Source organism: Mauremys mutica, chromosome 8, assembly GCF_020497125.1.
Source record: "Mauremys mutica isolate MM-2020 ecotype Southern chromosome 8, ASM2049712v1, whole genome shotgun sequence".
Lineage (NCBI taxonomy): Eukaryota > Metazoa > Chordata > Testudines > Geoemydidae > Mauremys > Mauremys mutica.
Window position 1 is genome coordinate 5,421,802 of NC_059079.1, and position 26,481 is coordinate 5,448,282.

Below are 26,481 nucleotides of genomic sequence, written 5' to 3' on the forward strand. Positions count from 1 at the left end.
TTTTTCTTTTTGCCTCTCTTGGTGTGTCTCCACTACACCGTTAACCTGGCCTCCTATCTGGGTTCTAGCCCAACCCTTCCCCCCCATCTTCCATACACAAAAACCTCGGACCCGGGTTTCGGTGCTTACAGAGATCTGAGAAAAAAGTGTCTGTGCGGAGGGGGGGGGGGGGTCTATCACCAGCCCCAGATGTGTCCATCCTCTTGCTTAGAACTCAACCCCTCAAAATCAATCCTGTGCCCCAAGACATCCCATCAGTTCTAGCCTCATGTGGGTTGTGCCCGCCATCAGTTTTGCTCCCCGCAGCGAGAAAGCTGTTAGCTCCGGAGGGGAAGGGGAAAGAACTCTGCCCGCTTTCTGACACAGCCCTGATTGCTCTGCCCCTGGGCACTGGGGAAAGCAGCTGATCAGAGAAGCCCCCCTCAGCCTCCTGGCACACTGTGCACTGATTGGGTCGGAGGTGCTCTCAGCCCCGATGAGCTAGCCCGGGCTCTGCTTTCACTCATGCTGGAATGTGCCTAGTTTGTAGTGAGGACGCAGGCTAAGCCACTCCAATGCTAATAGTCTGCCAGAGCCTTCCCACAATGGCCCCCCAAGGACAGACAAGTTCTCCTGCAAGTCACACAGTGGACTGGGAAAGACTCGGAGCATCTCAGCCCGAAGAGCCAAGGAACGTGCCCCCGAGTCTCCTGGGGGTTAATGCAGAAACCACGAGGGCCCAGAAACGCAGGTGAGACTTCGCTGTGGACTGCTCACCCCAGGGCTAGACTAAGCCATGTGCTCAGACCAGGGGGCTGATCACCTGGGCTAACTGCGCAGTGAAGACACAGCCTAGGTTCTTGTTGCCAATTGCCCTGATCCCCTCCTGGCAGCTGCTCGTCTTGAGTCCAGCCATCGCGGGGCACAGGGCGCACGTCTGAGAGAAGCCGCCTGCGGCTGCGTGAAGGCCCCAAGCAGACTCAACAGCCTTGGATTTCCACTCTAGGACGTGGCGCTAGAGTCACCAGGCCAAGAGTTTCAAAAATGACTTCTGCTTATGGGTGCCTACATCTTTGGGAACCCAATTTAGGTGCCTTAAGGTGGCCCAATTTTCAGAGGGTGGATGCTTGGCCTTATCCGTGAATCAGGCTCTTTAAAGTGTCTCAAGATGGGCACCCAAAACTCAACAGTTGCCTAAGAAAACCTTGGCTAATATCATCACAGATCAATAGTTATATGGGTCATTTCTCTCCTTTCCCCCTCAATGTTTTGACCAGCAGAGGGCAGCAGGGCTGTGCAAAGTATTCTCACCATGTTAAAAACGCCACAGATTTCAACTTTCTGAAAACGTCACAGCAAATTCCACAATCACAGCCCAATGCAAACAGTCCAAACAACCCCCCCCCCCCGAAAAAACGTGTGCCAGATCCAGAGAACAGTCTTCCTTAGCTTGCCATGGATTTCCATCAGGCCCTTTGGTACTCAAGCTTAAACCTGGAGACACTCCACTGAAATCAGAGGAGTTACTCCAGATTCACACCAGCACCACCCAGGGCGGAGTTAGGCCCAAGAGCTTTCAAACTGGCTTTGCAGAAATGATTTCCCTTTTCCGTAATTACCCTAAGAGCGGGCTCTCCACATTGCTCCTAGTACGGTTACATGGATTTCAACGTGCCGCCGGACAGTCAGAGCAGGTGACTGGATTGTAAAGGTATATATTTACATCACTGCCTAATAGGATCGCAGGGGTCGTTGGACTGCTCGTCTGGGTCTTGGAAGATGTTGGTTCAATTCCCTGCTCTCCCAGTGCGCCGAGGACACGTGTGTGTGTGCGCGCGCGCTCCAGTCTCCGGTGGGCAAGGGGGGGGACACAAGGAGAGGGGCAGAGCCTCGGGCACAGGGGAAGGGGCTGGGGGCTAGCCTCCTGCAATGGCACATTCACCTGCAGCCCATGCAGAGAAGGAAGGGTCAGAAAGTTAGGAAAGGGCTCAGGGAACTGCAGCAAGGTCTGGGGTGGAACAGGCCTATACTGCTGACTATAGGGTCTCAGAGCCAGAACACAGAGTAGAGGGTGGGCCGAGGTTCTCCAACCAGCCACTGGGGAAGTGGCACCGGGGGGCAGTGAGTAAGGAAACTACTGGAGCCTGTGTGTGAGGAGAGACTTTCCTACCCCGCAAAGGTGAAGCTACAAGAGTGACCCGAGTCACGAGGGGGGCGCCGCACACCTGGGGTGAGAGAGGGGCTGCAGACAGAGACAGAGGCAGCGGGACAGTGCACAACTGCAGAAAGAGGCATCGATCTGGTGAGCTATTCCCAGAATGGCCAGGAGGAGGCACCATACCCGCCTTGAGTGGAGCACCCCGTGACAGCTCCCTCCACGGCAGATGTGAATGACGAGGGAGTAAGTGACCTGCCTTGGATGTGCTGGGTTTTCATTTCTGCTAAGGGACAGAAGAGATTCCTGGTGCAAGCCGACGGACATACCGGAGAAGATACGCGGGCTGGAAGTGCAGATTTCAACCCTGAATAGCATTTGAGAAGACCAAGTTGTCCTGGACAACCAGACTTGGGAAGAAATCGTTGCCACAGAGCCCACAGGGGAAGGATCCGTGACAAGGCAACTGGAACGAGTGGAAACTGAAGGAGGACTGGCCACCTGGGACCAAGAGGGGAAAGAGAACCAGGAGGTGGGGTGCTGGAACAGGGAGGGGGCCAGGACCCCCACTTTTCACCACAGGTCCTGCCCCTTGCCTCTCCCCTCCCCCACAAGGCTCTGCTCCCTGGCCAAGCTGGCAGCTGGAGCCCAGCTGGGGAACCATGAACCTTCCATCTGCCTGGGATGAGGGTGGGTCTGAGAGCAGCTCCCAGTCCATGGCCCCCCCCCGGGCCCCCAACCAGGGCAGATGGAGGGTCTGCAGTTCCTCAGGCAGCTCTTAGCATGGCCCGTTCTGCCACACGCTATGGGTCAGTCTTCACTGCGGAGTTAACGCAGGCGATCGGCAACCGGATCTGAGTGCCGAGGGCCACACTGCCAAGCCGTACTCATGTTACTGTCTCCTCACCGGTGCCGCCCGCCCAGTGTGTGTCGCTGGGACTGCAGGTAGCACATCCCAGGCTTCTCTGCTGCACTCAGCTGAGCTGCTCTCCGATTCCTTCCCGGTGAATTGCGGGAGAACTCGCCTGGGCACGCAGGGGGCATTGTGCGACAGCACTGGCGTGATGTAATCTGCACCCTCACTGCAAAGTGGGTGGGTTACCAGTACCCACGCTCTAGCCTGGGCATGAAGTAGCAAACTCAGGGGAGAGGGCTGTGTGTGTGGACGGGGGCGCGGGCTATGGGCAACGTCTGAGTAAGAGTTAACTTTGCAGCCAAGACAGACTCTACGAGGCCTGGACCAACTTAAAAACAGCCCCGTGCCTCAGTTTCCCTGCCTATGGGGGAAACAATACTTCCCAGGAGCGTGGTGTGAGCCTTAGGCCTGGTCTACACTCAAAAATTAGATTACACAGCCCTGAGCGGCGGAGCTGGGTCAAAGTTTTGCCCCCAGTCGCCATGATTAGGCCAACCTAACCCCCAGTATAGCCGCAGCTAGATTGACAGAAGAATCCTTCCATTGCTACTGCCTCTCGGAGAGGTGGATCAACTACAGGAATGGAAAAAAACCAACCACCCGGCATTGGCGCAGGAAGCATCTCCGCACAGATGTGCTGCTGTGACATAGACATAGCTGTAGTTAGCTGTGTGCTTGCAAAGAGCTCAGAGATCCTAGAATGACACTATGGCAGTGCCAGGTATTGTACTGGCAAGTCAGTGCTGATGCGAGCCCCACCACAGCCGGGCGCGCCTCCCCCTCCTGCCGCCTGGAAGGGGCCGGATACAATGATTAACTGGAGAATGCAAAGCACCATCAAGTTATTTAATGAAACAAAGGTTGTGCAATTAACATCACTGCTTGACGCAGATGGCTGGCTGGCACAGGCAAAGAACATTGTACCCAGCAGCGTTCCATCCTGCCGGTCGTTCAAAGGTTTCCTTGCCTCCTTCGGGTCAGCGTCTCCACCTCCTTCATGAACCGTAGGCACAGCTCCTCCTGCCACGGCAGAGCCACGCACTGAACGGCGACAGGCAGCCCCACGCCTCCCCGGATAGCCTGACGGAGAGAGGGAAACAGGCTGATGCCCGGAGTCCAGGGAAAGCCGCCGTGGCCGATACAAGTTGTGATTAGATGTTCGGCTGCGTGTGGGTGTTCTCCCCAGCTCTGCACAGACAGCCGGCACAGGAGACCTCGAGCGAACCACCCGATGACCACCAGATCTGTTACGATCTTGCGCCATTCGACCAAAACATCTCTATTTATTACACTGTGATCCTGACCTTATCTTTTAGGGTTCCCGCTATCCGTGGGGAATGTTTTTACATCATCCTTGATATCAGGATGTGTTTGCATGAGTGGCTTGTGCTTAGCACTTCTTAGGAATGTGTATTTCTGCAATATCAGCCCTGTTCTTGCCAGATTCTGTGAACTTGCAGGCAGAGCCTGTCGTTGGCTCACAGCCTGACTTTGGCTAACTTTGCTTTATATCAGCAAAGCTTGCCCACTACTTTAGCTCAGGCCTCGTACCAGGCCTCTGACACAAGGGCTTCTCTCTCAGGCTCTCTTCCTGCTGCACCCGTCTCCTGAGAACGGTTAGCGACTGACCTTTACAAAGACCTTGTCCCACCAATCGTTATAGTGTCCTCTGTGGGTCTTCAGCTCTTCCTCATCCTCCTTCGTCACCGCAGTGACGGGCACAACCCCGGCAGGGAAGTCCAAGTAGTTATACAAAATAGTGTAACTCGCTGCCACTGCGAGAGAGAACAAAGAGGTGTCGCATTCAGGTTACCAGTTGTACCCAGTTTTAACAGAAGAGCCTCCTTTTATTTGAGGTATGACACCAAGAGCAAAGATTTTTCATTGGTGATCGACTCCCTTTGTGAGGGAGGCGTTACCATTGTTAGCTTAGAGAAGGATTTCACTGCTGGTTCCTCACATGGAGCACGGTAGGAACATTGGACCATAAAAGGCCTGACGGGGTCTCCACATCGGTCTTCTCTTTTGGAGGTCACTCCATCCAAGAATATCTCTTTTCCAGCAGACATTTCTCAAACGCCTGCCAGCTATCCTTCTCTATTCAGGGGCTTAGCCCACATCCATCACCCTGGTATCTGCTCCCGAGATTATTCCATACACAGACTATGCAACGCTCTGTAAGAACCACAGTATTGCGAAAACTTCAGGCTGTGCTGGGGAGGATATTTACAAAACATCAGGGGTAAAATTTTCAAAAGTGTGCAAGCGACTTAGGAGCCTCCATGTCATTTTCAGAAGTGACTTAGGCCCAAATCCTCAAAGGTATTTAAGTGCCTAAGTCCCACTGACTTCAAAAGGAGTTAGGCACCCCAATACCTTTGAGGATGTGGACCTAGGTAGCTAGGTCTCATTGACTTTCAATGGGACTTGGTCTAAGTTATTTTTGAAAATGGGATGTAGGTGCTTTTGAAAATGTTATCGGGCATCCTTTGCTACATGTCCACCTGTAAGTCAGACCACAGCCACAGGACAAGTGTCATCAAAATCAGAGAATTCTGCAAAAAAACCACTGCCGTGGGACTACATTAAACCCTCCGGCATTAATGCTCGGAAACTGGACCAGCATTGAAAGGAATTTTGAACAAGTGCCTCCTGAACCAAACTGGCTGAGTTACCAGTGTAAACAGGACAAAACCACTCTCGGCGTGGAACGAAGCCTCAGTCATGCTTTCTAAAACATTACTGAAGATGGTATGGTCTAAACTACATTAGAACTAACCCATTTTCAGCAATGGTTCAACTTCCGAGCATTGGCAGGGCTTTCCAGAGAGAAGAAATCTCTTGGTGCTAGGATATACCCTAATGCGGGGCTTCTGAGCCTAGGGGCTGCGACCACCCTGGTCTTTCCCTGGTGCTAAATGTCCTAGCTGGGTCCTAGATAGATTCAAGCTAGAAGGACAGGAGCTCCTGAGGTAGCCTAACCTCCAGCCATTTCACAGTGGACTGCGAGGGCTATTAAGCAGAGTAAGAACTGCCTAGTCAGAGTTCCTTGAACAACCCAAAGAGTTAAGATGGGCCTGACTCTACCTGAGAGCTTCCCAGGAAATCCAACCTGAAAAGCAGGGCCCACAACCGGACAGAGCATCACATCCAGGTCCAGCTTCCTCCATTCGGCAATGAATTCTTGGCAGTACTCCTAAGGAGCAAAAACACACTTGGAATTCAGTGTCAATAAGATCATAAAAATGATCCTACCAAGAACAGACTTAAAATAATAAACCCGGGGCCAGATCCAAATTCCTGCTGAAGTCAATGAAACAAAAAAACCCTTCCCATTGGCTTCTATGGTCTGTGGGTCAGGCTCTGGGTTAGCAGGATTGTCACTGGGGCTCCGCCATAAGTGTTCTTAGCAGTGGGAGTTTGCCAGGACATCTCTCCTCCTGACAAGGCTCCCAGCTATTATGATTTTAGAACAGCAAACAGTTTTCCAGTCTTTTCTCAAAGCCTGTACATAATAATTAACAGTATTTGGGCACCTTTCAACCGCCCGTCTCAAAGTTCTTTCCAACGGTGGGTAAGCACCAATACCGAGGGAAACCGAGGCACTCAGCAATCAAATGACTTGCCCGAGGTCATGCAACAAGCCAACGGAAGAGTTGGGACTAGAACTCGGATCCCCTGTCTGCCCTATCCCCTTCCTCCCACTGGTGACTTGCTGAAGATAAGACGCAACCTAGGACTGTTATCACACAAGACAGTGTTTTAACAAGACTGGCTGGAAAGCAAGAATTCTGTTTTGTGAAACATTTTGAGGATTCAGAATTTGGTTTTGTTCTGCATCTCTCTCTCTCTCTGGCTAATGGATATAATTTAGACAAAGTGGATCAGCTCCAACAGAAGAGACAGAGAGACTCTATAGCCTGGTGATGAGGACGACTCAGGAATTCACGTCCCTGCTTAAGATCACGGGGTACAGTAGAACCTCAGCGTGACGAACCCCTCAGGAATGGAGGTTGTTCGTAACTCTGAACAAAACGTTCTGGTGGTTCTTTCAAAAGTTTACAACTGTATATTGACTTAATACAGCTTTGAAACTTCACTAGGCAGAAAAAAGTGCTGCTTTTAACCCTCTTAATTTGAATGATACAAGCGCAGAAACAGTTTCCTTACCCTGTCAAATCTTTTTTCAAGCTCCCCCCCCCTTTTTTAAGTAATTTACATTTAACACAGCACTGTACTGTATTTGCTTTTATTTTTTTCATCTCTGCTGCTGCCTGTGTACTTCCAGTTTCAAATGAGGTGTGTCAGTTGACCGGTCACTTCGTAACTCTGAGGTTCTACTGTGTAAACCTGGATTTTTCTCAACCCAGAGGGAGTCTCTCTCTCTCTGGTTTTGACCAGAAAACACTGTGTCAGAAAAAGATTCCCGACCATCTTTAGTTACCAAAATTAAAGTTAGGCTCTTAAATGCCTTTTTAGGGTCCTGAATAAAAGTGGCCTGGTTTTCAGAGCTGCTGAGAATTTGCAACCCTAGTTAAGTCACTTGAGGAGCTGCAGGTGCTCAGGATCTCTGAAAGTTACACCACTTCTATTTAGGAGCCTAAATATGCATTTAGGGTCCCCAGCTTTAGGCACCGGGATTTGAAAGTGTCGGCCAAAACACTCCTCGGGAAAGGAGCAGATCCCAACGCGTTGTTTAATGTGCCATCACTCTCAGTTAGAAGGCACAGGGAGCAGAGTGTATCCTCTGTATTTGCCAACGGTAAAGCTATGGAGCCGAGACCTGATTAGAAAACACGGGAGAGGAGCTCCTGGGAACGCCTTGTTTTCATACACTGCAAAACTCACAGAATTATCCAGAGGCATTGTGGTCTAGAGAGGACAGAATCCAGATCTCAATCCAGTATTCCAAAAACTCTACCACCAACCTGCTAGGTGACCCCAAGTCAGTCATGTCGCTCTGTGCCTCAGTTTCCCCTCTTATTCATTATCTAGAGAGTGAGCTCTTTGGGATATGAATGGTTTCTTACCATGTGCAGACAGCACCGAGCACAGTGGAATCCTAGGCCTGGTCTACACTAGGAAATTGGGTGGGTAGAACTACATCTTTTAGAGGTGTGAAAAATCCACACCCCTGAGCCACGCAGTTAAACCAACCTAACCCCCACTGTAGACACCGCTAGGCCGATGGAGAATTCTCCCGTTAACCTAGCTGCCACCCCTCGGGGAGGTGGAATCCCTGCGCCAGTGGGAGAACTTCTCGCCTAGTATTTGAAGCGTAGACAAGCCCCTGATCTTGGTTGGGGCCTCTAGGTTCTATCACACTAGAGCAGGGGTAGGCCCGAAGGGGGCACCCAAGCTGATTTTCAGTGGCACTCACACTGCCTGGGTCCTGCCCACTGGTCTGGGGGACTCTGCATTTTAATTTAATTTCCAATGGAGCTTCTTAAACATTTTAAAAACCTTATTTACTTTACATACAACAATAATTTAGTTCTATATTATAGACTTATAGAAAGAGACCTTCTAAAAACATTACAACGTATGACTGGCACGCGAAACCTTATAAATGAATAAATGAAGACTCAGCACAGCACTTCTGAAAGGTTGCCCACCCCTGCACTAGAGACTTCCAAGCTTTTCATTGTCTTTGAAAAAATGTCTCCTTGTTTAGTGGACCTGACCTGGAAGGACACCCCCAATTCAATCCTAGCTTCCAGGGAGATATTTCAGAGCTGCCAAAATAAATTAGCTGAGCAAATATATTGGACTCTATCCTGGTTTACCCTCCAAAGGTTTAGGGCCCAACCCAAGTAACTGGTAGCCTTTCTGCTGATGTCACTGAGCACTGAATCAGGCCGGACAAAAGGATTAAAGAGCAGAACCAACTACTCCAGATGGTGCTTTACCTCAATGTCACAATGAAGTTTCCAGAGTTCTTTCACCGACCTACAGATGTCGGAAAGAAAATTGAAAGAATTAAACTCAATTGCAAGAGACAATTAAAAAGAACTGGCTTTTGCATCCCACAATCGGCTGTCATAGTGTGCAACTGCGAAAGTGGGGGAGTGATTACAACTTGACTGTCCATCAATGGCTATTAGCCAGGATGGGTAAGGAATGGTGGTGTCTCTAGCCTCTGTTTGTCAGAGGGTGGAGATGGATGGCAGGAGAGAGATCACTTGATCATTACCTGTTCAACTCACTCCCTCTGGGGCACCTGGCATTGGCCACTGTCGGCAGACAGGACTCTGGGCTGGATGGACCTTTGGTCTGACCCAGTATGGCCGTTCTTATGACTGAGATTGGCTAAAGACATGAGGTTAAATACAGGTCAATGGGAGTTTTGCCATCGACTTCAGTGAGGCCAGAATTTCATCCATTCTATATTGCAAGAAAGGATTTCAGTACTGGGCGATGGCAGGACAGAGCCGGTCATGTGGAGGCACCATCAGAGAGCCAGCTAGCACATTCCGGACAATGGTTCGGCACATTCCGGACAATGGTTCGGTGATACCTGAAAGGTGGATTCTCCATCATTTTTAAATCAAGCTTAGATGGTTTTCTAAACGATCTGCTGTAGGATTTATTTCGGGGAAGTTCTATGGCCTGTGTTAAGACGCAGGCTTTGAAAGATTTGATTTTGAATCAGTAAATGTTGGTAAACAATTTCACTGCACACACACAAACCGATGGGGGAAAAAAATACTTCCATAGGGGATATCTGAAATTTACAGATAGGCGAAGCTAGACAAATGCTGCTTGTGAACTTAAGAGTTTAATTTAAGGCTATTTACTTTGTATATTTTGACATGTGACGTTGACAATTTGTGTCTGAAGCTTTAACTTTTTACATCTCGATGTCTACTCATTAAATAATTACTGTCTGATCCGCCATCCCATAATTTCCAGCAACTATGACATTTAAAATCGAGACAAAGAAAAATTCTTTAAAACATCGATCTCACCCATCACGACTTGAATTCTGCCAAGTCTAGTTATAGAGGAGGTCAGGCTTATTCCTTCCCGAGGGAACTGTCATTTCCGGGCACTCTGCTCTGGTCCCTTTGCATCATGTAAAAGGGCTGGAGCAGTGGAAAGTGTCCCTAAAAGTCCTGGGTTAGGAGCCAGCAGGGGAAGCCGGGGGCGTGAGGGCAGGAAGGGTGTGTCAGAGGCAGGGCCCCGGTGTGCAGTGCTGCAGAGATTCAGGAGCTGCCTGGGAAGGTTAGAACCTAAGAACGGCCATATCCGTCCTCTGATTGCAGCCAATGGCAGGTGCTTCAGAGGGAGCAATTTCTTGCTTAGGCATAATATTATGAGGTTAATTTTTAAACTCAAAATGGTAAAAACACAGAAAAATAGAGCGAAGCCCTGATGTATTTGTTCAGACTCAGAATTATTTACCTCTCGTTCATGTTTCCCAGGACTTTTGCTAATCTAGGCACCTAGAGGGGAAAAAAGGAGGAAAGAAAACGGACATGGAATACAGGTGTGTGTTTGTTTAAAGATCCATCTAACAGCTCATATGACTCTGGCTACAACAAATGTAAATTTGGGAAATTAAAAATGAAACGTGCATGTCTAGTGGTTTGAGCAGGGGGCTGGGAGTCAGGACTCCTGGGTTCCATTCCCAACTCTGGGAAACAGTGTAAGGTAGTGCTTAGAGGGGGGGGGGGGGACCCGGGGGTGAGGACTCCTGAAGTCATTTCTTGGTTGCATGACCTTGGACAGATCACCTCAAAATGGGGATACCGCCACTGCCATCTGAGACACCCTGGCCACCCTGCTACTTTTAGCACCTCTGTGCTGCTGTGTGAACTGGATGGGGCCATGCTGCTTAAGGAGTGAGAAGGGGGTTCCCATCCAGCGACTGCCAGCTGAGCCAAATCACACATGTAGTGATGTGGACTCCTCTCTGCTCTGGATACCGCTCAGCTGGAACTCCTTTCATGAGGAACTCCAGACTGAACCTGCCATCATTGCTATTGCTCTCCCCGTGTATACTGCCTGCCTTCTTCGACGGCCAGCTCTTTGGGGCAGAAATAGGGCCTTCCTCTGTCTATGGCAAATGCCCGGGCCTATTGTGGACACTGCCGGAATACAGATAAACAGTAACCAGCTCAATACAAAGATGAGAGGGCTGCTGTGAGCCACCTATTTAAATTAGCTGAATAAATATGTACAGCAAGTGGTGGCCCAAGCAGGTGGGAGTCGCTTGGATGGGCACGGTGCAAAAATCAAAGGGAGCCGTGCTTACAGAGACACCTTTGTACAGCGGTGGACTGGAAACGGCTGATTAAAGACAAAAATGTTTCTATCTTAGGTACTTAGCTGGCCTCTTTCTGCAGGATCGTTAGTGTATTTAGTCTCGGATAGGGAATGATCTTATCCCTATTGTAGAGCTGGGGATCTAAGACCCAGAGAGGCTCCGTAACTTCCCCCAGGTCACACAGGGAACTGAACCCCTAAGTCTTAGGCTAGCACTCAGACCACTGAACCATTCTAGGTACGACAGGTTTTGCAGCTAGAAAGAGGCACGTGCAGGGGGTTCACCTTGCCCACGGGCGGGCAGGTGTCTCCTCCCCGAAACCCTGCTAAACGTCTCAGGGCCAAGTCCTGGCTTGCACCACGCTGGCGGCACAAAGGGGCCATAAAGCGGCAAATCATTTACGCCGACGTTAAGCCCCCTTTACACTTGCGGAGCGGCGCAAAGGGGTCTGAGTGCAACTTGAGAATCAGGCCCTCAGTGCTCACCTTAGTCACCAGCTGTCCGATACATTCTAAGGAGGTTAGCAATAAAGGAACCTTACTATTGGTTTGCCAATCCAGGACAAGAGACTTCTCAGCCAGCCCGGTGCTTTACACAACAGAAGTAGCTGTTTAATGTTGGGATCTTCTAGTTCCCCTTTGCTGAAAGAGAACAATACGCTCAGTTTATTAGGCATTAAGGCTGCAGCTGTAATTCAACGCTCACACAATCAACTCCCCTGCATGGCATGTTAACGCTGAACTCCATGAAATACTCCACTGGGTTCTCCTGAAAGCTGTAATTCTAACATCCCTGAGCAGATCAGCCAACCTAAGATTCAACTCGAAATTTATGTTCTTAAGCTGCCAACACCACTGATATCAGTGGGTGTCGGCTCCCCTCAATATCCAGCAGATCTGCTTTTCTGTCTAGCTACTCCCCCGCCTCCTTCCCCATCACTACAGTATCTGAGCACTTCACAATCATTAATGGTTTTATCCTCACACTAGCCTTGTGAGACAGGAAAGAATTATCCCTCATTTACAAACAGGAAACTGAGGCATGGAGAGGTTAAGTGACGTCCCCAAGGTCACATGCAGAGTCTGTGGCGAAGCAGTGACCCGAGGTCTTCGGAGTCCCAGTCCAGCACCTTAACCAATAGTTTGTCCTTCACCCCTCTTTGTCACTTGGCCTTACCCAACAGATTACCCTTCGTTCCCCTTTGTATTTTTAATGACACCCATATGCATTTTTAAATTCATGTGCATCTAGAAATACAGATGCAGCTGCACATACAAACAGTTGCTCGAGATGATACTTACAAGCGGTCCAAAAAGGTGGAGCACCCGTCTGCAAACAATCCTCTTATAGAAATAGCAAACATCAGGTGTTCGATACGACAGGGTTTGAACGGCACCAGCTAAACGGGACAAATGACAGTGGGGTAAGAGAGGCGTTAGTGATGCAATACAGCGAGTGGTACAGAACTGGGATGGGGGAAAACGGTTAAGGGCTCCTGCATCTGTACATTAGCACAATTCACTCACACCCTGTTCACCAGGGCTCACAAGGAATTTCTGATGCTGATGTTCCAGCCCCCAAATCTCAAAAACCCCCGAAGGACAAAGAAAGCCGCTATTCCTGAAGCCAGTTACTCTGCACTGGGCGGCAGTGACCCTGAGTCTGCTCAGAGCACTTGAGCACAGAGTGATGGAGCAGCTGTGTTAACTTACACCCACACAGAGTTTGGCCCAATGAAAAGCAGATCTGCAGCCAGCAACTGCTCTGCTCACTCTGTATACAGCCCCTGTTCCTAATCATGATGGAAACTGGAGAAACAGACCTGATTTCTTACACTATTGTGTCTGCGGTGCTCAAAAGGGATCCCCCAAACAATGGGGACCTCCAGGAATTTAATAGGGTCCCAAAGAAATTAAAATCCTACAGAATTTAATAGGGTGGTTTTAATGTTATTTTCTATTACATTCAATAGGACCCTTTCACAAGGGACTGGAGAAAATTAAACAAGTTACTGAAATGTTGCATTTCTCAATTAAAAAAAATAAAAACCCCAAGAGGCACAAATTACCAGACAAATGACAATTTATTTCTCGCAGTAAGCGCATGCTAATGTCATGGAGGCTGCTTTAGGGATAGCTATATACTGGAGTCCAAGGGTGAAGTCCTGACTCCATTTAAGTCAATGGCAAAATTCCCAGGGCTTCACTGGGGGCTTGATCTGAAGTGTTTAGAGCAGGCTTTGTGCAGGGAAGCCCTGATCCGTGCTCTTTGGGTGGGACGCTGACTGAGGCATGAAAGAAATGGGGAAGGCTGATATATACACGGACAACAGTTAGGCAGGGCCGGTCTTTTAGTTCTGTTTGTACAGCACCTAGCACAATGGGGTCCTGGTCTAAGTTCCCTCTAAGCTGCGCGGCCGTGCAGCAGGCTATCAAGGGCCGCGCAGGTGCGTAGCCACAGGGGCCTGGACTGCGGCTGGGGAGAGGTGCCTCTCCCCCGGCCCTGACCCCGGAGAGGGCTGGCGGGAGTCCTCTCTTCCTGCCACAACCCCGGGGCACCCTGCACCCCAAAGCTCCCAGCCCCACCCCAGAGCCCTCACTCCCTCACATCCCCAAGCCTCTCCCCCAGCCCTGAGCCCCCGCCCACACCCCAAACCCATCCCCGGCTCCATCCCAGAGCCTGCCCCCCTCCCCCACACACCAACCCTGAGCCCCCTCCTGCACTCCAAACCCATCCCCGGCCCCACCCCAGAGCCTGCACCCCACCACACACACACACCAACCCTGAGCCCTCTCCCACACCCCAAACCCATCCCCGGCCCCACCCCAGAGCCTGCCCCCCAGCCAGAGCCCTGCCCCCCTCCCCCACACACCAACCCTCTCCCCCAGCCCTGAGCCCCCTCCTGCACTCTGAACGCCTTGGCCCCACCCCCGCCACACATCCCCTCCATATTGGTGCACATAACAAAATTCATTCTGGACACGGATGCAAAAAAATGAGAGGGAACATTGGTTCCCAACTAGGGCTCAGAAATGCTACTGCAATACACACAAGTGTATTATTGTTTTCAGTACCGTATGGCCTGCGTTCTCCAGAAGCTGCTTGGTCTCCAAAACCGCCCGTCTCATGGAAGGCCCTGGCATTGTAAAAGAATCAGTGTCATAATATCCTACGCGGAGGGGCCGTGAGCTGGAGAACACCTGGAAGAAAGGGTTTTAAGGGAAGGTTGTTGGTGGTGGTAGTAGAAATGAAAGTGAAGCTTCTGCCAAGAACGACAGTCACATTTGAGGCTGTCAAGCCAGGAACATACACCAATTAAATCAATCCCACTGGGCAAGATTTGCAGGTCCCCTTGTGCCAACTTTCACATCCTCCCTCTGCCCGTATACCGATGGGTACAGATCATAGCAACCTAGGGCTGCAAGGGACCTCGAGATGTCAGCAAATCCAGCTCCCTGCACCGGGGTGGGACCAAGTAAACCTCGATCATCCGTGACAGGCGTTGGTCCAACCTGTTCTTAAAAACCCCCAATGATGGGGATTCCACAACCTCCCTTGGAAACTTATTCCAGGGCTTCACTATCCTGAGAGTTAGAAAGTTTACTTTAATATCTAACCTAAATCGCCTTTGCTGCAAATTAGGCCCATTGCTTCTTGACCAACCTTCAGGAGACATGGAGAACAATTGAACACCGTCCTCTTTATAACAGCCCTTGACATATTTGAAAACTGTTACCAGGTCCCCCCTCAATCTTCCGTTCCCAAGATTAAACAGGCCCAGTTTTTTTAAACCTTTCCTCACAGGTCAGGTTTTCTAAACCTTTGATCATTTTTGTTGATTTCCTCTGGGCTCTCTTCAATGAATTCACGTCCTTCCTAACGAGTGGCATCCAGAACTGGATGCAGTTCTCCAGCTGAGACCTCACCAGGGCCGAGAAGAGCTTGGCCCCGGCGAGGTCTCAGCACCAAAGGCTTATGCAAAGACGGACATAGTTCATGCACATTCAGATATGAGTTAAAGTTCATATAAAGCATGGCCTTGCAGGGTAGAGCCAGAGACTTGGAGAACCCGGGTCTCTTCCGACTTGGCCATTGATTGCACTGCATGCCTCAAGCAAATCACTCCCCTGCTGTGTGCCTCGGTTTCCCCACTGGTAAAATGGAGATTATATTATATTAACCTCACAGGAGGGAAGGGAGTTGGGGAGACTTAATTTGTGAAAAGTGCTTTGAGATCCCCAGCAGAATTCAAGTGACTGTTATTGCTCTATTTTCAAAGGTAAAGGATAAGGAGCTGCTCATCAGTGGGATGGTCTTGGAACATTTCTCCTCCTTCAGAGACCTGTCTGGTTCTTTACCTCCTCATTGAAGGGCACTGGCGGCACAGTGGTGTCCAGGTGGAACATGTCTTCACACAGGAGCGCCCTCATGCACAGAACCAGGCTGTCCACGTCCCTCGCCATTGGCCCCACCCCTACTACAGCTGGAACAAAAACAACCAGAGAGAACATTCATGCAGTCAAACATATGGACCTTGTGGGATCTTCAGGGGGCATAGCTTACATAGCAATTGCCATACAGAATTAGATTGGGGTCCTCCTACTCCAGAATCCTGCCTCCGACAGTGGCCAGTACCAGCTGCATCTGAGCAATGTGCTAGAAATCCTGCAGCAGGCAAAGATGGGATAATCTGTCCCCAGGGAATGTTTCCTCCTGATCCCAACAATCAGAGGTTGACTTATGCCCTGAAGCATGAGGGTTGATATCCCTGCCAGAACTCTTTCCCACTCCCTCAGTTCTTACTATAACAACTCTGAATGTTCTCATTCACCGTATAAATGTAGAAGGAGTCCAGGTATCTCTGATACTTATTTCATTTCTAATCCAGAAAATTGCCACACTGTGTTGAGTTTTGTTGTTGGGTTTCTTTTAAGGCTTAACAAGAACCCCCAGAGCTCTGTCACAAGTGGAGCCGGCCTGCGCTGGAAAAGAGGCAGGGAACTCTGAAGAATTCCAGACAGAGTTGGTCCGAGCTCCGGCCTGCCACCAAATCTATTGCTAGGCCTCCGCACGCCAGTGAGCGCGGCAACACTCCACAGCTTAGACCTGGAACAGGACATGTGAACTGGTGCTCAATAAGACAGCTAAGGGATTGGGAAAGGGGAGCACCAGCAATCTCTGGAAACCTTCAGATGTTTTTATGGCTGGTCCCTGTGAATAGATTAGGAATCGGGATCTGTCCTTCTGTAAGGACGGGCACCAGGTAGACCAGGCTGTGGCTGAAAACTCAGGGTTTTCATTTGGCCTTTACCAGAACAAGCCATGGAAAAAGAACAGCAAAGTGCCCTTTATCCAGAATCATGGGCCATGTGCTCCCTTCAGCGCCGAAGTGCAGAATACAATATAGAAGAGTCCAAGCAGAGGTACATCTTCACCAGCCACTTGTCCTGCATGAAGACTCTCTGTCCAGGCATTTATCCATCCCCCATAACCATCCCATCCCAGGGTCTATTGTTTTTTGTTACCTTCCACACCTCACCTCCCATGCAAGAGCAGTGGATTATGTGCCTCCGGCTGCGTTAACGGGCAGGCCACCAAGTTCATGTGTCTAGCAAACCCAGCTGCTTCACCTGAATACAACCCAGCTCATCTCCAGAGAACGTCTCAGGGTGGGGTTCTCACTCTGGCTAGGTTCTTCTCTTGAGCCCCTGCTACATCGCTTTGCAGCTCCCCAACCACGTGGATCTCGTTTAAGAGGAGCCAAAACCCAAGAAAGAAAGATTCCCCAATAATCAAAAGATAAAATCCTACCTGATTTCTGCCCCGGAATACTGGAGACCACTCCTTTCTTGCTGTGGGGAGAATATAAAGACAGACAACAGAGAAGATTTGTTTTAAGATCGTGGGCGATATTATTAAGTAACGTGGAGAACCAGCAGAGATTCAAAACCACCTTCCTGTGAATTGCTGTTCCTTGATATGAGCTGGACCCCAACAGCACTTGAAAACAACAAGGAGTTCCTGATAAAAGGAATCAGGTCTATTCTGGAAGGATCTGCTTGCTTGCTTTCACCCCGCTTTCACTCGGTCGTGAATGCTGGAGCCAAGCTTATGGAGGATTCCATTAGCCCACGACCACTGTCACGTCCTCCCAAAGCATTCACACTTTGGGCTGAAGTTTCACAGAGTTAAGTCTCTGCCCAAAGAAGAATTTGCATGTGCACAGACCCGGACACAGAAAACCTGGGTTCTAGTTCCCGCACTGCCACTGGTCTGCTAGGCGACCCAGGGCAAGTCGCTCCCCCTCTCTGTGCCTCAGTTTCCCCCATCTGTAAAACGGGGATAATGATACTGAGCTTCAGTAAAGTGCTTGGAAATCTACTGATGAAAGAGTTAGGTAGTGTTAATTAGGTAATCATCTCCCACTGAAATGAGAGTTGAGCACCTAATGCCCTTCAGTGCCTTGGGAATCCTAGCCCCTCTCTCTTTGCAGGAGGGCTACACGTAGCAGGGGAGGAACTGCACTGTAAAAGTGCTTCTCATGGGTTTTGGTTTTGCAATGAAAGGAGGAGTTTGCTGAGTTGTGAAAAACTTGTATGTCAAATGCCAACATAGAATCATAGACATGAAGGGCTGGAAGGGACCTCGAGAGACCATCCAGCCCACCCACTGCACCAAGGCAGGACTAAGTAAACATAGCCCAACCCTGACAGGTGTTTGTCCAACCTGCTCTTAAAAACCGCCACTGATGGGGACTCCACCACCTCCCTTGGTAGCCTGTTCCGGAGCTTAATTGCCCTTGTAATTCGAAAGTTTTTCCTAATAAAGCTTCCTTGCTGCAGATGAAGCCTGTTACTTCTTGTCCTACCTTCAGTGGGCATGGAGAACAATTGATCACCATCCTCATTATAACAGCCCTTAACGTATTTGAAGATGTTATTGTGTCCCCCGTACAGTCATCTCGTCTCAAGATTAAACATGTCCCGTTTTTTTAACCTTTCTGTGTAGGTCAGGTTTCTAAATCTTTTCTCATATTTGCATGATCACTGCACATGGTTGAAGAGGTGCCCACCCAACATGCTGGCATAGTGAAGTTGTTACAGTGTCATATACTTCAGACACACGGGCAACATCCCGGTCCCACTGAAGTCAATGCCAAAACACCCACTGACGTCAGTGGGTCAGGATTTCCACCCCGGAACGGTTTTCACTGAAGCATGAGTTACTACGAGACAGCAAGACCCAGTGATACACAGTACCTCAGTCTGCCCCCAGTGGCTTTGAGCGAACAAATCCCACAGAAGGCTGCTGGAATACGGAGGCTTCCTCCTACATCCGTCCCAATGCCCAGGATGGATCCGCCGCTGCTAATCAGCGCCCCTTCTCCTCCGGAGGAGCCGCCAGGCGTTTTGCTGTGGTCCAGAGGGTTCACTGTCTGGCCAAAGATTAAATTACTGCAGTCGTAGCTAAAAGGGATCGGAAGAGAAAGGACATCAGGTACACACGGGGCTCGCTTAAAACCTGATCCAACGTCCACTGAAGTCAGTGGCCGTCTTTCCATCGACTTCAGTGGGCTTTGCGTCAGGCCACTATAGTGTAATATGGAGTCATTTGTCACAGTGATCTTTTCCAGTTACGTTTATAGATGGGAAGTGGAGGAACAACGGGGGGGGAAGAGGGGAAATAATATTAAATTTTTTAAAAGTCCACTTCTTTGTAGAAATTTAAATTAATTCTATTTTGAACAGCTCTAAAACTGGCTGAAAACATAGGGGGAAATTGAGGGAGGGAATCATTAGATTTTGTGCTCCCCCCACTTTTCATTCAAATTAGAAATGCTGTCAACGTTTTTTTCATTGAAATTTCAACCCACTCTAATGACGTATATACACGCTACGGCAACAAAAATGGGTCAGATCCAATAAAAGGATTCCAGTTACCTTAACAGGGACTGGGGAACGTTGGTCTTCACAAATGGAAGCGCCCCCCGTCTCTTTAACACCTGCACCACCACGGAGTCCTCAGCAGCAGGCTGATTGAGACGTTTCACAAGCCCCAGGGTGGAATCGTGGCCCTGAAAAAAATTAAAGGAAAAGAGACGGTAGATTCAAACTTCCATATGGAGGATCGCAATTTTCTAATGATTAAGCAGCAGTGTTTGGCACAGTTTACTTTATGAAGGGGTGTGTGTGTGTGTGTATCTGCATGCATAACTGTGCGTATTCATGTACACACACACACACACACACACACTTGAGAAGAACATTTCAAACTGGCTTGGGGAGACCCATGGCCATGCAGAATGACGCCTGATTGAAGCCCCCAAACAAAAATAAAGAGGGGAAGGAGGGGTCAACAACAGGAGAGTATCAGGTCCACAAGGAGCGATACTGGCATCTGCTCATAGCTAAACTTGGAAGGATTCGACTTTTAAACTTGTAAATTTTAGTCATGTTGATTTCACTGTGCACACACAAAACTGGGAAAAAATATTTCCAACAATAATTGAAATGTACAGATAGGCAAAGTAAAAAACCAACCAAACAAAAACAAATAAAAGCAACGCTGCTTGAGAACGTAAGCGTTTGATTTAAGGATATTTGCTTTGTATATTTTGACACGTGATGTTGACAATTTGTGTTTAAGGGTTATAAAAGCTTTAACTTTTTGAATCTCAACAGCTGCTATCATTGATGACTGTCTGACCCCCGCAGTGTCTGATCCCCCCCCCCATAATTTCCTGCAACTGTGAAAACTGTATTTGATAAAAAATTTAAAAAATGCTTTAAAAAAATCAAACACTGATATTATCCATCACAATGATTTAATAAATGAATTCTACCAAGCCTACTCACGGCTAAATACATTCCTAATATTGCTTTCCCCGTGCAAGCAATTCACAGGGCTGGGTTGCAATTGTTACTGAGAGGGAGGTGTCCCGGAGATGATTTCTCTATTAAGAGGTTGCCTTCATTATGGAAATGTTTGTGAGCACCTGTCTTACCCCATCCAGCCATTAATTGACAGAATACGCCTGACCCAGAGGCTGCTAATGACATTACAAATCATGAAGATATCGACAGCTGTAGATAAGCGAGTAAGAAAGTGTTTTGCTCACAACATTCCATTAGGCTTATGCTCCTGCAGCTCTCAAGCAATTAGCGGATGTGTGCTGTACCTTACAGTTAATGGAATCCTTTATACTGACTGGGACCCCATACAGCAAGTCCTTCTTCTTCTGCCTTTTCACTTGTTGAAGCTGGGATTCCGACTCCTGGAGGTAATCAGTCACACAGTTGATTTCCTTGGTCACTCGCAGGGCCTTTGGAAAGCAGACAAAGCCACCAAGGGAGACAGTCATTCCAGAGAGAACCCCACAACCGGGCCGGGTTCTGAACCTGCCTACATCAGAGCAGAAAGTAGCTCTGTCCAGTCTTTTCCCCACTCAGGCAGCTTTATCTGAGGACAATTATTTCTGGGTGTGTGCGAAAGACACCGAGACACAACCTCAGATGGCCTGGCTGGTTTACAATTAGACGGGGTTCTCCTGTCAATTCATTAACCCACCTCCGCAATAGGTGGTAGCTAGGTTGATGTCAGAATTCTTCTGTCAACCTAGCACTGTCTACATGGGGACTTAGGTCAGCTTAACTAAGTCCCTCCAGGGTGTTGATTTTTCACACCCCTGAGCCATGTCGCTGGGTCATTCTAGTTTTCTAGTGCAGACCAGCCTTTAACACCGACGTACTCCAGAGGGGTTACCCTCAATGACCCCAACTGAGAATCCAGTATAGAACAGTGTTGCAATTTATTTGGAGAAGTTTCTGTGATTATATTTTAAAAATAATGTGTTGGTCATTAACTTTTTTTTTTAAATAAAATCAATTCTAAATACATGTCTAAGTTTACTAGCCATGATTAAGGATGTGATTTTGTCATGGATTCCGTGATTTTAGCAGACCTCAGTGACTTCTGGCTCCGGCTGTCAGCCCCCCACCGGCCAGCAGGGCTTGGCTTCTGTGATTCACTGTTTACTGTCCATGTCCTGCCCATGAATTTTAATAAAAAAACCCTGTGCCGAAATCTTAACATGGTGATGGAGGACAATGAAAAGCTTGATGCTTTATTTGCCCATAAAAATAAGTTGGTCAAATGGACGTACTGATTTTTGGAAGGCAGAAACCATCATGCCCAAATCCATGTAGGCAGATGACATGACAGTGTGGGACCTCATTGATTTCACTGCCACACAAGCATCAACCGATAGAAGTCCCTTTGCACAACCAGGGCTTTACTGTTCATTATTTCCCTTAGCCCGAGTTGCAGAATACGCCACAGCAGTTCCCCTAGTTTGGATCAGTGAAGGACTTTGTTAGCTAATCCGGCTTTTTCATGAGTCAGGTCATGACGTGGTTAAGGATACACACTTTAGGAATGTTAGCTTGCTTCATAAGCTCTTTTGGGACGCAGATTGAGCTCAGACACTATCCTAATAATAGCTTTTCTTTGTAGTCATCTCGAATTCTGAGCATCCCTTGTTTCGCAGTGAATTGTTTGGAAAGGCTGGAGCATTCTGCCTTAACCACATATTCTGTTTGCACTGAGCAATGCTCTCTTTTCAGACCTCCAAGCACAAAATCACACCTAGTTTGATTAGCAACAAGCCTTGGAAATACATCACGTGCATTCCTCACCTTGTCCATGTAGGTATAGAAGACCCAGTCTGGGGAAAGAGAACCGTCCCGGAGTTTCTCAGAGAGCTCCACCAAGGAGAGAGACAGGATGGCGTCTGCATCTACATCAGGATTCTGAGGGAGGAATTAAACATGGAATCAGTACATGTCTATACTTGTGAAGTGCTGGGGGATGTTGCTGTGCTCTCAAATAGTGGCTGCAATCTGCCCTGGAGACGGATCTATTTTGGCAACTCCAGTTGAGGCCTAACCAGCACAGAGTAGAGCGGAAGAATGACTTCTCGTGTCTTGCTCACAACACCGTGTGTAATCCCCGTGTGTAACCTGTGTTAAATAAAACACCCCTGGATCCTTAAAGGTGCATAGTTAAGGCTGCAGAACAGCGATGACTCTCTGGTTGTCGTACGCTCATAACTTTTCAAAATCAGCCGCCTCTGGGTTGACTTTCCCCACGCTTGCTGTCTGCCTAAAGGACTTTAAAAAAGTTTGAACAAAGTCATTTCTTCTGTTTTTTGGATGATGGAAGGGGCAAAACCAGCATCATTTTCTGCCCTGTCTTAAAAAAAAAAAAAATTCTAAAAACATTTTTTTTTAAGTCTTGCTACAGCAAAAGAGGGCCAAGCAGTGAATCTTGACACAGAGAGAGACCCCAGTTCTGCCATTTGGTGTCGGGGGACGCCATGGGGTGTAAAGGTCAAACAGCAGGATTGGGGCCATGCTCCTTGGATTGAGCAGAACAAGTGTAAAAGCAGAAAAGTAACAGCTGACTCAAAGGTCACTTCTGGAGTAGCTCTGGGGAGGTCAGAGAGCTAAACGGCCCCCAGGCTTCTCTAAGACCATGAGAAACTCTCAGGCACGATGGAAAAAAAGCAAATAAAAACAGAAGTACCTTTGGCCCTTTCATCTCAACAGACCTGCTTTTATTTTAGTCCAGACCTTTCCGCTTTCCCCAGCCCCTCCTTTAACTTCCCTGCCTCCTCCAGAAACAAACTCAGGGCTCAGTCCTGCAGGCAGCCGAGCGCCTCTGACCCTGACCCAGCCAAGCACTTCAAACATGTACTTGCAACCTCAAAGTTCAGTAGTCTCAGCTGAAGCCACTAGGTTTAGTCACATGCCTGAGTGCAAGGCTGGATCAGGGCCAGAGTACAGTACTCAGGAGCCTGCAGGATTGAGCATTTGGCTCAAACACTGATGCCTGTAGGTTAGTTTACAAACATACACAAGAGTGGTTATGGGAGCAGGGTACTAGGTATCTCTGGAACTCATCCAGGCTTACCTTCTCTAGGTTCAGAGATTCCCCGGTGGCACAAGTTACACAACAGAACCTTATTCACCTCAAAATGAGAGCTGGGTTTGAAGCAAACCCCCTCCCCCCAGAGCTGAACACAACAGAACTGCATTTGGGGCCCATGTGCAATGAAACCCCCTATTTTCCATTGCCACATATCACTAGCACGGAAATCTGAATCGATCCAAATCTCATTTCTCTAAATAAATGCTGCATCCCGACTATTATCCAGGTAATAAGAAGACTTAACTCTTACACAGCACTGTTCATCAGTAGATCTCAGAGAGCTTTACAAAGGAGGGTAGAATCTTTATCCCTATTTTACAGATGGGGAAACTGAGGCACACAGGCAAAGCAACGCGTCCAAGGTCCTCCAGCAGGCTGTCTCTCCTGATTTCCAGCCCATAGCTCTATCTAGTAAACCACACTGCCTTACTAAACAGCAGGGGCCTATACACCTGCTGAACTACTTGCCTTTATTTCTGAATCTATTCATCCTGGTGAAATATACTAGCGAGACTCTGGCACTGGTGCTTTCACATCACAGAGTTAAAGTGGGCAGAGGTGATGCAAGATATGGCTGCAATTGGGATGCAACCTTTGAGACTTCAGGCATTTAAAAGAACCTGAAGAAATCTGCTCTCTCCAGTTTTATAACGCTATCGTGTGATGCAACAGATTTTACTTCGTGCCTGTGGGTTGCTCACCAACCAAACTCGCTGATCAGCCGTGTGATTAAATGGCAGCCAGCGTGGGCAAACAAACGGGGACTGGACGGAGGAGCCAAATTCCTGGACCTTAAGCCTGCAAAGTGATCACGAGGTGATTCGGCCTGTCCTTCCTTGCTTCGGGTCTTGCTGGTGCAGGGGGAATTGAAACACACATTGGCCACAGCTCCCCTCCCGCAAGCCAGTTGTACTTCGGCCTAGCAGAAGCACATTAGGAACAAAATGCTGGAAAGCTGAAGAGTTGGCAGTTAATGTTCAATTCACTCAGTGCATTGCCCATAACACACACACACACACCTGGAAAAGTCCCCTAGAACTCAGCAGAGAGTTCGCTCCCCTACCCTAGATCTCTCTCCTGAACAGGTTCCATAGGGGCTTGGGATGATTTCCACTAAACCCTATTACAGGGGTGGGCAAACCACAGCTGCCAGCCACCTGCCGCTCTTCTACATTTAAAGCGCAGCTCACTGCGCCCCCGCAGTTCTCCACCTTCCAGACCGGGGCAGCTCCGAACTGCAGCCCTGTGGGAGGCACCTGCCAGGACTTGGGGCTTCGCTTGAGCAGCGCCGAGCCCCAGCGGGCGCCCACCCCGCAAGGCTGAAGCCCCCGGCACGCCCAGCCCTGGAACTTCTGACGATTATCACATGCGGCTCAGAGGGTCCCTGCATTTGCTCCATTGCCTTGCGACAGGGCCCTGGGGGAGGGGGGGGTCTCTCTCTCGGACAGTCGCTACCACCCATCCCTGCCCTGCCGCCCGCTGGCAGCTAAGCGCTTCGATGTCCCCCGGCCACAGCCAGCTCGCACCAGGGCGTCTCCAGCCCGGCTGGGGCAGGTGCCTGCAGCCCGGGGGTCCGGCCCGGCGGAGTCTGGCTTGGAACTCGGCCCGGAGCAGGAGCATCGGGCCACCCACCTGCTCCCGAAACCGCCCGGCGGCCTCTTCCATCCGCCCCAGCGCCAGCTGCCGCCGCCGGCCAGCCTCGGCCACCGCCCGGCGGAGCCCGCGCCTCCCGCGCCAGCGCAGCATCAGGGCGGCCGCGGCCGCGCCGCAGAGCAGGGCGGAGATGGCCGAGGCGCCGGCTCCCATCGCGGCTCCCGCGGACAACCGCGCGCTCCGCCGCGGCAGGCAAAGCAAAGCAAAGCCCAGCCCAGCCCAGCCCCGCCCCGCCCCGCCCCGCGTGTGAACGCCCCGGCTGCAAAACCCGGGCTGGAGTGAGCCAGGGACCGTGCAACAGATTAGCCTGGAAGACAGACGCATGCGCGTGTCACTTCGGGGTGTGCAGGAAATCAGCGCGCGTGTGTGTGTGTGGCCTTGTGCAATGCAGCCCCCGAGGGAGGGAGGAGGTGTTTCCTCTGACAGCCACCCCCGGCCTCTCCGGAGCTGAGCAAAACGCTGCTGACAAGCACAGGTTGCACCAAGCGCCCGGATTTTCCAGGGAGTCCCACAATTGCTCCCCCCCCCAATGATCTTAAATTGGGAAGAGGCAGGGATTTCCCTACACACCCACCCCTGAATTTCCCCAACACCCCCAGGTTTGCGAACAAGTTATGTGCAGTGTTGCCAATGTAATGATTGTCTGGAAATATGAATTGAAACATTAATACACACTTTAAACGCATATAAAGTGTAGGATGAAATATGGGTATCTGAAAAAGTGTAATAGATTTTAAAAGTCTGAACATTGACTGGCTTCCTTATACAGCTGTTGTTTTTTATGACAATGTCAGTGCATTCATTTCGGTGATGCTGGCCAAGCTAATCATTTCAAATGATGATTTGTCAGCAAAGTCTACATGAGCTCTCCCTGACTGACAGCTGGTGATGAGCTGGGGGGCAGGGCTTCAGGACCAGATTGTATTTACAGTCACACCTCTACCTAGATATCCAGCAAACAGAGCTGTGTTGCCCAAGTGATAGATTTTGGCTGGGATTGGGTTACAAATCACTTGAATGTGTGTGTGTGTGGGGGGGCTGGGGGGAATGAAATGTTGTTCTTATTGTATGAGTAAAGGGCAGTAGAACTGTACTTAGCCTGTGCTGATTGAGGGCATCAAAAGAGGGTGGGGACCTGTCCCTCTCCACTATTTAAAGACCGAGCTGATTAGGCTCCATAGAGAGTCTTTTGTTCTGTTAAGTGACCACTGCAGCTGAAATCACTGAGAATCAGGTCTAAGTGCTTAGTCCTGCTGTGGGACAGCGTTTCTGTGGAAGAGACGTCCAAGCAGCGAGGTTCCTCCCTGTGAAAACCAACCAAACCCTATTAAGTTGCTGGCAATTTATGTAGCTGTGAACACAGAAGCTACAGTTTTATTTGTATTGCAGCCCTCTGGCCATATTAGAAATCAGAACAAAACAAATGCAATGTAAGGTGAGGGCTTTGTGCTTGACAACTTTGATAGCAACTATTTTAATCTTTAAATACTCATTCACAATGGGTGGTACTAGGCTAATAAG

The 26,481-nt window shown here is 49.3% G+C and overlaps 1 protein-coding gene across 2 annotated transcripts; it reads right to left on the reverse strand.

The window, feature by feature from the left end:
* Positions 1-3,887: 3,887 nt before the first annotated feature.
* Positions 3,888-25,164, reverse strand: LOC123376562 (fatty-acid amide hydrolase 1-like). Of its 2 annotated transcripts, none has more exons than XM_045028640.1 (15): positions 24,940-25,164; positions 22,014-22,127; positions 20,498-20,641; positions 19,260-19,393; positions 18,579-18,785; positions 17,131-17,171; positions 15,678-15,802; positions 14,394-14,519; positions 12,621-12,718; positions 11,861-11,960; positions 10,455-10,495; positions 8,960-8,999; positions 6,138-6,246; positions 4,680-4,825; positions 3,888-4,130 (listed from the first exon to the last, which is right to left on the reverse strand). In XM_045028640.1, exons 1-15 carry the CDS (start codon positions 25,111-25,113, stop codon positions 4,002-4,004), a joined length of 1,728 nt encoding a protein of 575 aa, XP_044884575.1. In that variant the 5' UTR covers positions 25,114-25,164; the 3' UTR covers positions 3,888-4,001. The 2 variants fall into 2 exon arrangements, with proteins under 2 accessions (XP_044884575.1, XP_044884576.1); XM_045028641.1 differs by lacking the exon at positions 24,940-25,164 and adding an exon at positions 22,903-22,932.
* Between the last annotated feature and the right edge of the window lie 1,317 nt (positions 25,165-26,481).